The following is a 16,072-nucleotide window of genomic DNA, read 5'->3' on the forward strand; positions in this document are numbered from 1 at the left end:
GGCGCTTATTCTGTATATTCATTTGAAATGCTCACAATTCCCATTCAATTCACCTCAACAATATCAGAGTGTTTGCTGTGACAGCCCTGCCGTTGGTTAAATACAGCAAGACTAAATGCTTCTGAAAGCAAGATCCGGGGTATTTTGCCTGTTACAGTTTTACCTTCTATGGTAATTGTAAATCTGAACACCGTAAGATAAGTGATTGAGAATCATTTGAAGGAACCTATACACTTCCAGTGTGCCACAAGGATTTCCAACAACCAGAATTAACTCCCACATTCCTCTATCGAGAACGTGGAGGAGAAAAACAAAGGTATTTGTTGAATGATATTTGTGAGGTTGGTGAATGGGTGAGTGGAGGCGAGTGAACAAGTGAGTGAGTGGTGAGTGGAAGGTTGAGTGAGTGAATCAGTGAGTTGGTGACTGAATAAGTATGTGATACGAGTGTGGCGTATGTGGGTGAGTGAGTGAGTGAGCTGGGAGAACCAGTGAGTGAGTGAACCAGTGAACCAGTGAACGAGTGAGCCAGTGCGCGAGTGAGAAGGGATCCCACTTGCAGCTTTAAGTTGTAACTGGTGCGGTCACAAGGTTCTTCAAGGTATTGAATCGCAGTAAGAAAATCCAGTATGGTGCCAACACTGGGTAGGAGGCTGCTGAGGGGATCCAGAATAGAGATGTGAACGCACCGCGGCCACACACACTCTGTGTGGACAGCATGTGTGTTTGCTTGAGTGTTCTTGTGTGTGTGTACACACATTGTATGTGTGCTCATGTGTGTGTTGCTTGTTTGTGTACAATGTGTGTCACTGACAACAGGAAGCCAATCAACAAAATGTGATCAGACCCCCCGCAACGAAGATTGAAGACACACAAACACACACACACACGCACAGTCGCACACACAAACACACACAGACACACACACACACACACACACACACACACTACCTTCCAAATGTTGCACCACCTGATAAAGGTCAGTGTCATTATGCTTGTTTGTGTGTGTGTGTGCATAGGTGTTTGTGTAACTAGATTGTGAATGTGTAATGTCTAAATATGTCACCGCGCAGTGCCCCAACCTCCCCCCCTACATGTCAATCGGGAGACGGTGTAGGTCAGAGTCATTAGAAGCTATTGTCAAGCAAACACCGCACAATGCAGCAGGCAGATGAAGCCCTTCACGACCAATCAGAGCGAGCGTGGGTACACAAAAACATCAGCAGAGGCATGCACTCACAGATACTCACACACACACACATGAAAACACCCCACTTGTTGGTGTGCACTGTTGGGAGATGGCCGGGTCGAGATGAAAGCTACTTAGCAGCAAGAGCTGAGAGCCAATGTGAGGGAATGAAGCTTATGTAATTATGGCTCTGCATTGTGATGAACACACAGGAACACAGTAGGGAAGCACACCTGAATATAACCACACACACACACACACACACACACACACACACACACACACACACACACACACACACACACACACACACACACACACACACACACACACCACACACACACACACACACACACAGCCTTTGCAGGTGGTTAGCTGCCGTGTTTTAGGTTAATTGAACAGGAAGTCGTTTTCAATCTTGCAGGAGACAAAACCAGGGAGAGGCAGAAGTGTGTGTGTGTTCATCTTAAGTAGTGTGTTACTTTGTGTACTGCCTCTGTCTGTGAGTGAGTGTGTGCGTGTGCGTGCGCAGCGCATGTGTGTGTGTGTGTTTGTTAGTTAGAGAATGTATGCTAAGGTGTATGGGGCTGTATGTTAAGGTGTGTGCGCTTTCATATGTGTGTGGGGAATGTAAGTTAAGGAATTTGTGTGCATGTAAGTGTATTCGCCCATGCATGCATGCCTTTGTTTGTGGGGATGTATGTTAAGGTGTGTGTGTGGTGGCGTACTTGTAGGTGTGTGTGTGGTGATGTATTTGTAGGTGTGTTGTTGGTGATGTATGTGTAGGTGTGTGTTTGTGTTGGGGCGGAAGGAGGGGGGGGGGCAGAGGTTTCTACCAAGATTAATGGAGCCAATCTCCTCAGCTATACAGCGGAGTGACCACACTCCCCCCCCCTTCACCATGTCTCCCCTCCCCCAATTCTAATTAAATGAATCAATCAGGGCAGCAGCAACAGCGGGCAGATAGCATCACACCACTAGGGGGAAAGAATGAGAGAGAGAGAGAGAGAGAGAGAGAGAGAGAGAGAGAGAGAGAGAGAGAGAGAGAAAGAGAGAGAGAGAGAGAGAGAGAGAGAGAGAGAGAGAGAGAGAGAGAGAGAGAGAGAGAGAGAGACAGAGACAGAGAGAGAGAAAGAGAGAGAGAGAGAGAGAGAGAGAGAGAGAGAGAGAGAGAGAGAGAGAGAGAGAGGGATGGAGAGAGAGAGAGAGAGAGAGAAAGAGAGAGAGAGAGACACAAAGAGAGAGAGAGAGAGAGACAGAGAGAGAGAGAGAGAGAAAAGAGAGACAGAGTGAGAGAGAGAGAGAGAGAGAGAGAGAGAGAGAGAGAGAGAGAGACACAAAGAGAGAGAGAGAGAGAGACAGAGAGAGAGAGAGAGAGAGAGAGAAAGAGAGACAGAGTGAGAGAGAGAGAGAGAGAGAGAGAGAGAGAGAGAGAGAGAGAGAGAGAGAGAGAGAGAGAGAGAGAGAGTCATAGACTGACAGAGCGAGAGAGAGATGGTGAGAGAGAGAGAGAGAGATGGTGAGAGAGAGAGAGAGAGAGAGATGGTGAGAGAGAGAGAGAGAGAGAGAGATGGTGAGAGAGAGACAGACAGACAGACAGACAGACAGACAGACAGACAGACAGACAGACAGACAGACAGACAGACAGACAGAGAGAGGGAGAGAGAGAGAGAGAGAGAGAGAGAGAGATGGTGAGAGAGTCATAGACTGACAGAGAGAGAGAGAGAGATGGAGAGATACAGAGGGAGGAATAAAATGTGAATAAAACAACAAATTAAACTAATACACATTGGGGAGAAAAAGGATGGAGAAACACACGAACAACAACCGTGTGAATAAAAATTGGCAAGAGGTCAGAGGCACCAGATAAATACATGATAGAAGAAGAATAAATAAGCGACAAAAAAACAACGAAACAAGACCAAAAGGAAACCAAAACGGCTAGCTAGCTCTGTAGATAGCTAGTGACCATCAGACACGTGTGATATCAAACCGGGCCGACATCAACCTTTCCACCGCCCAGCGCGCCGCTTATCTCCTCAAACCGGACCGTGCTCATATTTATAATGTTATTACCATACATACGCGTTAGTATACAGTGAAATGTCTAAGTATCCTGCTGCCTCCCGCTGATAGGCCGATCAGCCCTTTATCGTTGTCATAGTTATTAACTTTTGTCTGCAGAGTAAGTGCATGTGTGGGTTGAATATTATCAGCTCCAAAGCCAGGAGCGAGATAGGGGATTTACCATAATCACAACCGACCTCAAAGGCAAAAGTCAACGGGAAAGGATGAGTAACACTGAGCCCATTCACAAGCTAGGACATCAACTGCTTTTGCCAAGATCCTGAAAATCAATCCAAGCCCAAATGTTCTGTTATGTTTCATATTGCAACAAAGAGCAGGGCTGCAGCAAACCATTGATGAATAGTTTATTAGCCGACTGACAGAAGGCGTATCACTTCATATTTTTATATCACCTCAGTCTACAAACAGTATTTCTCACTGTAACACTCATACACAACGACGGAACTAGCTTAAACAAGCTAGTGGCTGGTGTGGCTCTTCACCATGGGGATAATAACACCCCCCCCCCCCCCCCCCCACACTCAAAACACATTTAACACATTTATTTCATAGGGTTCCAGCTGAAGCGGTTGACATCAACTTAAGATAGTTGGTTCAGGGATCATTATGATCAATCTGAATCAATATGAATCATGAATGAATGAATCATTTGCTGTTATTTTACATTTTACTAAATGGACAAATTGATTCATCTGGGAAAATAATCGTGACGATTAATCGATTTTGGGACTAGTCGTTAGCTCTCAGCCCTAATGAAGTATACCTCAAAAAATTTAATTGAGCGATTTTATCTTTCTTTATGTCTGTACAATGTTCCTACACTTTATAAAGTGTGCTTGTGTCTGAGAGGGTTTTGTCTGTCTGTACACTGTCCCTAGACTCTATACTGTGTGTGTGTGTGTGTTTTGTTTTTCTGTACACTGATCCTACACTATATGAAGTGTGTGTGTGTGTGTGTGTGTGTGTGTGTGTGTGTGTGTGTGTGTGTGTGTGTGTGTGTGTGTGTTGTTTGTCTGTACACTGCTCCTACATTCTACAATGTGTGTGTGTGTGTGGGGGGGGGTTGTTTGTCTGTACAATTCTCCTACACGCTATAACCTGTGTGTGTGTGTGTGTGTGTGTGTGTGTGTGTGTGTGTGTGTGTGTGTGTGTGTGTGTGTGTGTGGGTTGTTTGTCTGTGCACTGCTCCTACACTCTATGACGTGTGTGTTTGAGTGTGTGTGTTGTTTGTCTGTACTCTGCTCCTCCCCTCTATAAGTGTGTGTGTTTGTGTGTGTGTGAGAGTGTGTCTCTATAAGTGTGTGTGAAGGACTCCCACTGGGCCCTCCCAGGCCTGACTCATGGAGGCCCATTCTGCTAATGTATACCACCAGGGCCAACCGGCCCCACTACACTACACCTGTTAATGTGTGCTGTGGTGGACTGCGGAGAGCCGCTGCGTCCGTAAATGTGTCCCCCCCACGGCCTCCCCTATGTGGTCGGGCGAGGGGAGTGACTGCGTGTGCTTAATGTGCTGTGGCCAAATGGAAGCCACACATTCTCCCCAACCCAAATGGACACGCGTGCACAGACCGCTGGAGAGGCCAGCGGTCTGTGCACGCGTGTCTCTCTCGCTCTCTATCAAGTTTTGTGACACTTAATAAAACACTTAATAAGATATGATTGACTCTGAAGTGCATGTTCGTAAGTGTACACAAAAAACACAGACAGTCAGTGCAGACTAATATGGGGACAAAGATCTAAACTCACACCTATTAAATGCTGACAAATAGGGCAAAAACTACTACCATCCAAAACACAAATCATCCCCAGTGGTTTCCTATCCACCTAAATTACCCTTCAGAGGAGATCAGAGGACATTCCCCTTACGAGATTCTGGAGGCTACCACCTAGCATGCAAACCTTTGTGCACAGAAAAACACAATCATCGTATGCACTCGATGGAAAGGAGGAACGTTTGGATGTACCCGAATTAAACTAATAATAAAAGGTAAGGAGCCTTTACTGAAAGGAGCGTTTTATCGTGCACCCCACTATCATCGGAAACACTCATTAGATGCCGCAGGGTAATTAGCAAGATGCTGCATTCCTGCTTCATAAGAGGCCAACGTTGTGGCAACGCTGAGGAACACTCCCTCTCTCTCTGAAATTAAGTGACAAGCACCGTCGCTATCGCTCAGTTTAACGACAAGCACAGCCTGTTCCTCCACGCAAGGGGAGAGATGGTGAGATCAGCAGGGACGGAGCATAAAGAGACACACGCAAACACACCTCACAAATACGCCGTTTCACACTGCGCATTTGTACGGCAGAAAAAAGAACACCCCACTGTATCTGAAAAAGAGTTTGACAATTGCTGCTTTTTACGCTACTGGGAGACAGAAGTGCTGGCTCTCCAGCACGCAGCCGCTCTGGAACCTGACAGCTGAAGTGGAGTGACGATCTGCCCGGGCTGCCGACTCCCTTCCTGTCTGCGGCGCTCCTGTACGCCTCAGCCTGGCGGCTGGTCTCTGTACATGTCACATGTCACATGTCACATGTCGCTCGCCTGCGTAGCGGGGGTACGGGGGCTGACACGGGCTGCTGTTCTGCTTCGCTATGCTAAGGCAGGGGTTCTAAACTCGCTTTACTTATGCTCTGCCTGGAAGATATTCAATCAGCCAGGTATGGATGGAACAAATCATTTTTAGTGGTTTTTCACATAACTTCCTGGGATGAATGGAACGTCGGGAGCTTTCTCTCTTGTAAAAACGTAACAACATGACCCTCCGGTTTGGGTGAGCTGGCTTAATGCAGCTGTAAGCTAATTATTCCCCCGAAAGGGACAAAGCCAGAGAGGGCTCAGAGCTTTACACCATTAATTAATGAATCCATTAAAACATTTCTATGCAACCAACATATTATTTCCTGACATGGAAAACCTTTCACTGTGTCTGTTTTAGCGGTGCAGATTCTCCTCGTTTGTTGAGTATTCCTATTTGGGAGACATTGTGCTACGGTAGCACGGCAAGGTAAGGTACCGAAAGAGCTTTGGCTCATGTCCCCGCACACATAGCCTTCCCCTGAGGTATCAAACAATGATAAGGACACGTTATAAGGGATCAAGCAATAAGGGCCAACGACACTGGAGCTATTCAATCATATTTTTGTGTTTCATGTTGCAGGATAATATACAGCCTTGTTGCCCCTCCCCCTAAGAATGATCCGTCTGTATTCTCTGAATGCTCAGTTTCATTCAAACCTTTTTTCCCTCCAAGATTAATTTAACTGCTATCCCCACTCTCCTGTTAATCATGGGGTTCCAAGTCACATCTCAGCAGCGCGTTCACGCTTCCATCCTGATTCATAAACGGTCCGCTGGGACAGCCACTGGTTCACCTCCCTGCCTTTCAACACGCGCCTAACAAGATGTTTGGGCGACAGGTGTTCAGGAAAAACCCAAGCCTGGAAACACTTATTTTCGCTGAAACATGCTGTAATGGGTGACATAGTAGTGCTGTGGATCAATCCCATTCCAAACCTCGACCTGATCGCAGAAAGCTGTGCGATAAGACGATAAAGCGTTCATGTACATTTGGACACACCCACCCATTTGGTCTCAATCGCCCACTATAGGTTAAAGTAATGCTGTTGGATGCGTTGGTTGTAACTAACAGTTTTAAGTTACCAGCTTACGTCAAACGTACAACCGGGCCACCCCCCCTCCGATCTGACTCCCTGTGAGAGAGTGGCAAGGGAAGCCTGACCAGCAGAATAGCCAAGAAGAAAAAAATAAATAAAAAGATAATATGCCTACTTGAAGCGTCAGCCGGAAGCCATTTCACACCTTGTGATGGCGGCTCAACATGCTATGAGCTAGGGGCTCTGCTCCACCTTTAAGAGTCTGCTCCACCTTTAGGAGCCTTCTCCACCTTTAGGACTCTGCTCCACCTTTAGGACTCTGCTCCACCTTTAGGAGTCTGCTCCACCTTTAGGAGTCTGCTCCACCTTTAGGACTCTGCTCCACCTTTAGGAGTCTGCTCCACCTTTGGGGCTCTGCTCCACCTTTAGGAGTCTGCTCCACCTTTAGGACTCTGCTCCACCTTTAGGAGTCTGCTCCACCTTTAGGAGTCTGCTCCACCTTTAGGACTCTGCTCCACCTTTAGGAGTCTGCTCCACCTTTAGGAGTCTGCTCCACCTTTGGGGCTCTGCTCCACCTTTAGGAGTCTGCTCCACCTTTAGGAGTCTGCTCCACCTTAATGGCTCTGCTCCACCTTTAGGACTCTGCTCCACCTGTAGCCCTCTGCTCCACCTGCAGGACCCTGGCTCTGTGTCTACCTGCAGCAGTGGTCTCTGGACCCCCTGCAGGACCCTGGCTCTGTGTCTACCTGCAGCAGTGGTCTCTGGACCCCCTGTAGGACCCTGGCTCTGTGTCTACCTGCAGCAGTGGTCTCTGGACCCCCTGCAGGAACCTGTCTCTATGTCCTACCTGCAGCAGAGGTCTCTGGACCCCCAGCAGCTTCATGGTGTCCGCGTTGGCCAGGGTCTTCAGCGGGTCAGCCGCCTGGCTCACCGACTCGATCTCCTTGTTGATCTCCGTCCGCACCTGGGGGTCCGCCCGAAGCAGGGCTCATATTACCGTCACAGAACAGGGCCCTTGGTAAAGGGTTGGCACATAAACACTGTCTCTTAACGTGACAGACTACATGGTTACATAGTGTTGGATTGCTTAATAATATGTTGGGAACCAAGATTCAAATCATGTCAAATATATTCGCAGTTGACGGGATCACGCGTGTGAACTGTGTTGAAGGAAACATATGTAGATGGTGATGAATCAGGTTCACTTCCACGTCCTGTGAATCCACATTGAGATGTATTGACTGCTCCCTACAGCTCAACCGGCCTGAGGTATAACACAACTTCCTCACAGTCTTCTTCAGGGGCTCCAGTCTTACTCCATGTCCAACTCCTCTAAGCATGGCCTCCCCTAGGCCTGGATCACCGTGACGTACCCGGAGGTGATCCTATGCTGCAAGACCGACTGACCTGGTTGAGGAAGAGGTCATTGATGTAGTAGGTGAGGAAGGTGCGCAGTTGGCACTGCTTGGCCTGGCTGGGGCCCATGTTCATCTCTATCTCCTGGATGAAGCTGCAGAGAAGGGGACACAAGGAAGACCTTAGAACCAGTACCAGGTACCAGGAGTTACTGTTGCTCTGGTAGGAGTTACCATGCGTTACTGTTGCTATGGTAGGACTTACCAGGAGCTACTGTTGCTATGGTAGGAGTTACTAGGAGTTACTGGTTATATGGTAGGAGTTACTATGAGGTACTGTTGCTATGGTAGGAGTTACTAGGAGTTACTGTTGCTATGGTAAGAGTTACTATGAGTTACTGTTGCTATGGTAGGAGTTACTAGGAGTTACTGTTGCTATGGTAGGAGTTACTAGGAGTTACTGTTGCTATGTATGAAGTCACTGAGTTACCGGTAATATAGTACCAGATACTATGAGTTACTGTGACTACAGTAGGAGTAACTATGAGTTACTGTGACTACAGTAGGGGCTACTATAAGTTACTGTGACTACAGTAGGAGTAACTATGAGTTACTGTGACTACAGTAGGAGTTACTATGAGTTACTGGGACTACAGTAGGAGTAACTAGGAGTTACTGGGACTACAGTAGGAGTTACTATGAGTTACTGGGACTACAGTAGGAGTAACTAGGAGTTACTGGGACTACAGTAGGAGTTACTATGAGTTACTGGGACTACAGTAGGAGTAACTATAAGTTACTGGGACTACAGTAGGAGTACTATGAGTTACTGGGACTACAGTAGGAGTAACTAGGAGTTACTGGGACTACAGTAGGAGTTACTATGAGTTACTGGGACTACAGTAGGAGTTACTATGAGTTACTGGGTCTACAGTAGGAGTAACTAGGAGTTACTGGGACTACAGTAGGAGGTACTATGAGTTACTGGGACTACAGTAGGAGTAACTAGGAGTTACTGGGACTACAGTAGGAGTAACTAGGAGTTACTGGGACTACAGTAGGAGTTACTATGAGTTACTGGGACTACAGTAGGAGTAACTAGGAGTTACTGGGACTACAGTAGGAGTTACTATGAGTTACTGGGACTACAGTAGGAGTAACTATGAGTTACTGGGACTACAGTAGGAGTACTATGAGTTACTGGGACTACAGTAGGAGTAACTAGGAGTTACTGGGACTACAGTAGGAGTTACTATGAGTTACTGGGACTACAGTAGGAGTTACTATGAGTTACTGGGTCTACAGTAGGAGTAACTAGGAGTTACTGGGACTACAGTAGGAGGTACTATGAGTTACTGGGACTACAGTAGGAGTAACTAGGAGTTACTGGGACTACAGTAGGAGTAACTAGGAGTTACTGGGACTACAGTAGGAGTTACTATGAGTTACTGGGACTACAGTAGGAGTAACTATGAGTTACTGGGACTACAGTAGGAGTTACTATGAGTTACTGGGACTACAGTAGGAGTAACTAGGAGTTACTGGGACTACAGTAGGAGTTACTATGAGTTACTGGGACTACAGTAGGAGTTACTATGAGTTACTGGGTCTACAGTAGGAGTAACTAGGAGTTACTGGGACTACAGTAGGAGGTACTATGAGTTACTGGGACTACAGTAGGAGTAACTAGGAGTTACTGGGACTACAGTAGGAGTTACTATGAGTTACTGGGACTACAGTAGGAGTAACTAGGAGTTACTGGGACTACAGTAGGAGTAACTAGGAGTTACTGGGACTACAGTAGGAGTAACTAGGAGTTACTGGGACTACAGTAGGAGTTACTATGAGTTACTGGGACTACAGTAGGAGTAACTAGGAGTTACTGGGACTACAGTAGGAGTTACTATGAGTTACTGGGTCTACAGTAGGAGTTCCCCTGGCTTGGACTTCAGGGCCATAAGTGAGTGTGAGGGGTGGCGGTGGTGGGGATTGAGCCCTTGAGGAGCTGATGTTAATGCCGTGCAGCTGGTGGTAGAAGGCTGCGTCGCTGTATAGCATCGTCTAGTTAATGGGAAGCATCCGAGTGAGAGGGTACGCAAATCACATCAGGGCTGAGCGCTCAGCTGAGCTTCAGACGGAGACGTCCCCTCAGTGTAGCATCACAGGAGCTACGTTACAAGACAGGAATCAGGACCAGACATTCATATTTAGGACCACAATTATGTAAAATGCATTCACTTCATTACATGGACACACACACACACACACAGACACAGGCACAGTGACAGACACACACACCCACACACACGCGCCGCTGACGGGGGGCTTGGCGGCGGCGGTCGTGTCGGGGTCCCGTGTCCGGCTGAGAGCAGGTGTTTGTGCTGTCGGCCGGTCCAGCGGTAACACATCGGGGCGCGGGGTACCGATGCAGCCTGCATTAACCAGAGGATCAGCGGTCAGCGGAGTCGTCTCGCCCACTAACCCACTAACCCGCGGGGCCACTAACCCACGGGGCCACTAACCCACGGGGCCACTAACCCGCGGGGCCACTAACCCGCGGGGCCACTAACCCGCGGGGCCACTAACCCGCGGGGCCACTAACCCACTAACCCCCGGGGCCACTAACCCGCGGGGCCACTAACCCCCGGGGCCACTAACCCGCGGGGCCACTAACCCACTAACCCCCGGGGCCACTAACCCACTAACCCCCGGGGCCACTAACCCCCGGGGCCACTAACCCCCGGGGCCACTAACCCCCGGGGCCACTAACCCGCGGGGCCACTAACCCCCGGGGCCACTAACCCACTAACCCCCGGGGCCACTAACCCGCGGGGCCACTAACCCCCGGGGCCACTAACCCCCGGGGCCACTAACCCCCGGGGCCACTAACCCGCGGGGCCACTAACCCCCGGGGCCACTAACCCGCGGGGCCACTAACCCACTAACCCCCGCGGCCACTAACCCGCGGGGCCACGGGTTAGTGGCCGCGGCCGCAGCGCGTGGTGTCTGACCGCTCGCCGAACTTAAACGGGCCTTATCGTACTGGGGGGGGGGGGGGGGGGAGGGGGATGAAGGGGGGGAGGGGGGGGGGGGGAGAGGGGGATGAAGGGGGGGGGGGGGGGGGGGAGAGTGAGGGGAGAGGGGGATGAAGGGGGGGGGGGGGGGGGGGGGGGGGGGGAGAGTGAGGGGAGAGGGGGATGAAGGGGGGGGGGGGGGGGGGGGGGGGGGATGAAGGGGGGGGGGGGGAGGGGAGAAAGGGTCATGGAGGGGGGGGGGAGAGAGAGAGAGAGAGAGAGAGAGAGAGAGAGAGAGAGAGAGAGAGAGAGAGAGAGAGAGAGAGAGAGAGAGAGCGAGAGAGAGAGCGAGAGCGAGAGCGAGAGCGAGAGCGAGAGCGAGAGAGAGAGAGAGAGGTTATTGATGGGATGTTCTGCAGGGTGTCAGGAACAGGGGATCACAGGACTAAATTAGGAAAAGATGGAGAGGAGGATAAAAGAGAAATTAGGAATTGCAAAGGTAAGCATGAAAGAGAGTGCATATATGTGTGTATGTCTGTGCACCTGAGCGTGAGTACTGTGCACCTGTGTCTGTGCGTGCGTACAGATGTATGTGTGTGCCTCTGTGCCTGTGTGCATGCGCTCATGCGTGCGTTTGTGCGTGCGCAGCAGAGGCAGGAGGTTAGTGGGCTGCAGACAGCCGGAGACACAGCCAGGCAGGAGCAATGGATCAGGGGCCGCATGATGGATGGCCGATGCTTTAACGTGCATGCACACATATGGGCACACATATGGTCACGCACGCATACGCACACGTGCACAAACACACATACACAGACACACAAAGACACACGCACACTCAAAGACACACAATCAACTTTTCCTCAAAAGTGCCAATAAGTCAGCAAATAAAGTTGAGCTGTGTGTGCGAATCGGCTCGCTCAAAGAGACGGAGAGTTTGACCAAGCTGGACTTCAAGTCTACCAAAGCAAAGAAGCAGTCCTTCAAAAACGATCCATTAAAGGACCGTAGCATGAGGGCATCGATTCCGTCAGCAAAGCAAGAACCTAATTACAGCTACAACAATCATATCGCCCGATAAATCTACTGCATGACAAAGCAATACCTAAGCCAACATGTGGCACCCAAACACACTGGGGGAGTCCTGTTCCTCTGCAACAAGGTGGATTGAACCTCAAGCTAGGGCCTGCAGCACACAGATGGATCTCTGGCGGTTCTGTGAGTGATACCGGTTAAATAACACAGCGAGGGCAGCGGTTTCATTCTTTATGGGGAGAGCCAGATAGCCATCTGGAGCCGATTGGCCCCGCAGCCCCTTCAGGAGAGTGCTCAAGCAGCCGGGAGTCTGGAGAAGTCGGGCTGGAGGTAAAACAGGCCTTTAATTGTACCGCTGGGACACCATGCTCCGAGCACATCAACGCCTCTGCAACCGTCAGCAGTGGCACAGGGAGCACTGCAGCTGGCCATTGTCATGGTACCGTTGAGGTAGATCGTAACCTTAATATACAGGCCATGAATTGATTGAGATTGGGGATGGATCATGTAGCAGTAAGTAATTTGTTGGGGCAGGGAGGGTAGAGAGGATAGGCTTCTCCAAAGTCTCCTGTAAGGAAAATGGCTCTCGGCGCGGTGAGTATGATCGAGACCTTGGAGGATATGCCTGTCTGGCAGATGGTGTGAAGTTGACATAGAAAGACAGCAATGGCTGATGTTGTTAATCACAATGATAGTTAACAAATTAACCCCCACACACACACACACACACACACACACACACACGCACACTTGGACAAAACGTAGCATTCAGATAAACACATACATTGAAAAAATGCATGTGACGCGAGACATTTCGGCAATACACCAGGTGGGCTGTTTCCAAGCAACGTCAGAGCCCTGGCAAAGGTCACTGGCCACGAATCCCAGCCCAAGACAGTCTAGTGAACACAGTAACAACAACCACTGGATGTGTCTGAGTGAATCTCACTGGTGAATCCCTGTATGAACTGTGTTTTACTGGACATTGATCTCCATGTAGCACTAAAATAATAATAAGCATCAACGCCGAAGTATGAAATGTTAATGGTTTACACAACATGAGGTGTTTGTGTCAAATGAGCTTAACCTGTTAACATAAACCCTGTAATGCAATAATGGGATTATGCTGAAATGCAAGTATATTTATGTGGTAGGCATTAAAGTGTGTGTGCCTAGATATGCTTTACAATCGGGATCTAAGCCCGTTTCAAGGTGTATTACTACGCATTCCAATGCAATCATTTGTTCCAATTAGACCATACAATGCCATGGGTATTGGGATTGATCTTGCTGCGTGTGAACCCGCGAAATCCATAAAACATCATTTGAACGTGGCTCGGTACATACATGCATGGTAATACTGGATTTGTTCGTAACCGTCGTTCAACATTTGGTATTTGCATTAGCAAAATTAAACTGCGACGACTATTTCCACAATTGAGGCTGTTTCCATCAGAAATTGTCACGTGACCGAAATGGCAAAGCCTTTAAATTGAACAGATTTAGACCACTTTCCTTGGTTCTTTTGGGCTGCTGGTTCAACGCCACAGATCGATTCAACCTCTTACCACCCACTGATCAATTTGACGATAATTGTTTTGATATGAAAGTGTCCTAAAGAAAGCCATTCCCCCACAAAGAGATAAACAACTGAGGCAGGGCGGGCGCGACGGGCTGCAGCGAGGCTCAGTAGTAATCACACTCACCGTCCCTCGTGCTTTAGCTAAACCTCCAGTCGCTCCCTAAGACATGCACACATACGTATATGCATGTGCACAAACACGCGCACACATTCTCACATTGAGATTCTAAAGGGGTGTGTAACAACATCCCCCCCCCGCCCCCCCGCCCCCCCTCCTGGAGGGTGTGTTGGCTCCTCTGGATCACCGTCAGACGCACTCCAATCCCACTTCCTTAGCAGCGACTGCTGTTGATTGCACATGACAGCATCTAATTAGCCGTCATTAGGAAACAGATGTCAGCGCCTGGGGCCTGGAACTTGATAATTGTAGATGCCGTGCCCTGTGTGTTCATTGTTAGAGCATAACTCGGAATAGAATTACACACTTATTCCAAAGGGGGGCCGCAGTTCATCCTCTCTGAGGGGAGGGGTGCACCGAGGAAAAAGAGAAGGCTCCTGGGGAACGCAAACACTTGGTAGGTAACCAGGAACACGGACGAGCTCCGTTCGCACGGCTCCATCTCCAACGGCAGGGAATAAAGGCCCGTCGGGAGGTGAAGTGGCCGATTGGTCTCTCTCTGAACCACTGAGAGGAGCGGGGGGGCGGGGGGGCTATGACAAGATAGATTAGAGAATCAGCACCTTCGAATCTCCCACAATACCCCGGAGCCGATCAACCTGATGGGTGGACCCCCAGAGAAGAGGACAGCACGCACTGAATCCTACGGCAAAACGCGTGCGCGCACGTGTTGATAGCAAGTGCATCTTGTATACAGATAGAGGGAGATAGAGATATTAAGGGAATTATCTTGTTTATGTTTTCATATTGACTATGAGTTCGATAACAATATCTATATCTTGTGTTTCAACCTCCATCATCTCCAGCTCTGCAGCGATCATCATATCACTCACAGTTCTAGTTTTAGATTTCATCAAAATGTCAGAATAAGTAACATAATGGAGAGGGCCTGTCCATGGCTCATAGGACGCCGGATACAGATTGGGTCTGGTGAGATAGGCTGTTTGGGAATTATGCAAATTCACCAACTGTATTTCACATACACTCTTCTGAATCTATGCTGAATGTGAAGCTTCCTCAAAGGTAAGACTTATTGGAGCTAGACTGAAACCAAATCTTTATTCACTTGCCTACTGCAATTTGATGTCTTGTTTTTAGTATTTTGTGTTTGCACCTCCTGTTATTGTGTTCAAACCTAGTAACCTTGTTACTGCACAATAATCTGTAAGCACTTTGATACAAACAGTATTCGATTTGAAGGCTCTTTACAAAGAAAGTAAACTTTAATAAGAGGAGTTGAAGCAAACCTATTGAGACCCAGCTGTCTTGCCATGCCTGCCCTGCCATTCCAGCCTCCTGTTCAATTAGTAAAAGCCCTGTTGCTCAGGGATGCCTCATGTGACTGCCACCAGGGACCAGGGATGCAATTCCTCATGCAATGACCTCCACTGGCCACTGGATGGCACTGTGTTCTCTACCTGTAGCCCCTCTGACAACTGTGTTGAGACTCCATTTGGTTGATGGTTTGCAATCTAAAAGCTGTACAGGTTTTCGTGAGTTTGTGATTGTGTGTCTGGGTAAAGTATTTGACATTTGCGCGTGTGCCTCAGCAGCTGCAGTGTAACGGCGTGCTGTGGTGAAGTACATATGGTTCCCTCCCACACTAAACCCCACCAGACAGCTAGAGAACAGCAGGCTCTCCCCAACAACACTGCATAACATCCACTGGCTTCTGCTGCGCGCACGTCTGCCCAAAATAATAAGGTGGTGAGATGCACTATTTTACCAGACAATAGATATGTGTGTGTGTGTGTGTGTGTGTGTGTGTGTGTGTGTGTGTGTGTGTGTGTGTGTGTGTGTGTGTGTGTGTGTGTGTTTAATGTACATGCTCACTGCTCACCAACACACAGTATAGTAGCAGGTATTAATGGTGTTCATAGACCAGCCCTTCTACGGGGATGATGTAATCCCAGCTAATGACCACATCTCCAGTGCCAAGGGTCACCCTTGCCTTCAAGAGATGCTCCTCATTAATGACACATGTAGCATACGTGAGAGAGGCAGGAAGAA

At 48.8% G+C, this 16,072-nt stretch overlaps 1 protein-coding gene across 1 annotated transcript in view; it reads right to left on the reverse strand.

Moving 5' to 3' along the window:
• The window catches only part of exoc4 (exocyst complex component 4), a 97,316-nt gene that overhangs the window by 10,927 nt on the left and 70,317 nt on the right, over positions 1–16,072 (reverse strand). The window contains exons 11-12 of the mRNA XM_060039129.1: positions 8,306–8,408; positions 7,746–7,862 (exon numbers count right to left, since the gene is read on the reverse strand). Of these exons, the coding sequence (XP_059895112.1) occupies positions 7,746–7,862; positions 8,306–8,408 (220 nt within the window). The remainder of the gene's footprint in view (positions 1–7,745; positions 7,863–8,305; positions 8,409–16,072) is intronic.

This window comes from Gadus macrocephalus, chromosome 19 (assembly GCF_031168955.1).
Source record: "Gadus macrocephalus chromosome 19, ASM3116895v1".
Lineage (NCBI taxonomy): Eukaryota > Metazoa > Chordata > Actinopteri > Gadiformes > Gadidae > Gadus > Gadus macrocephalus.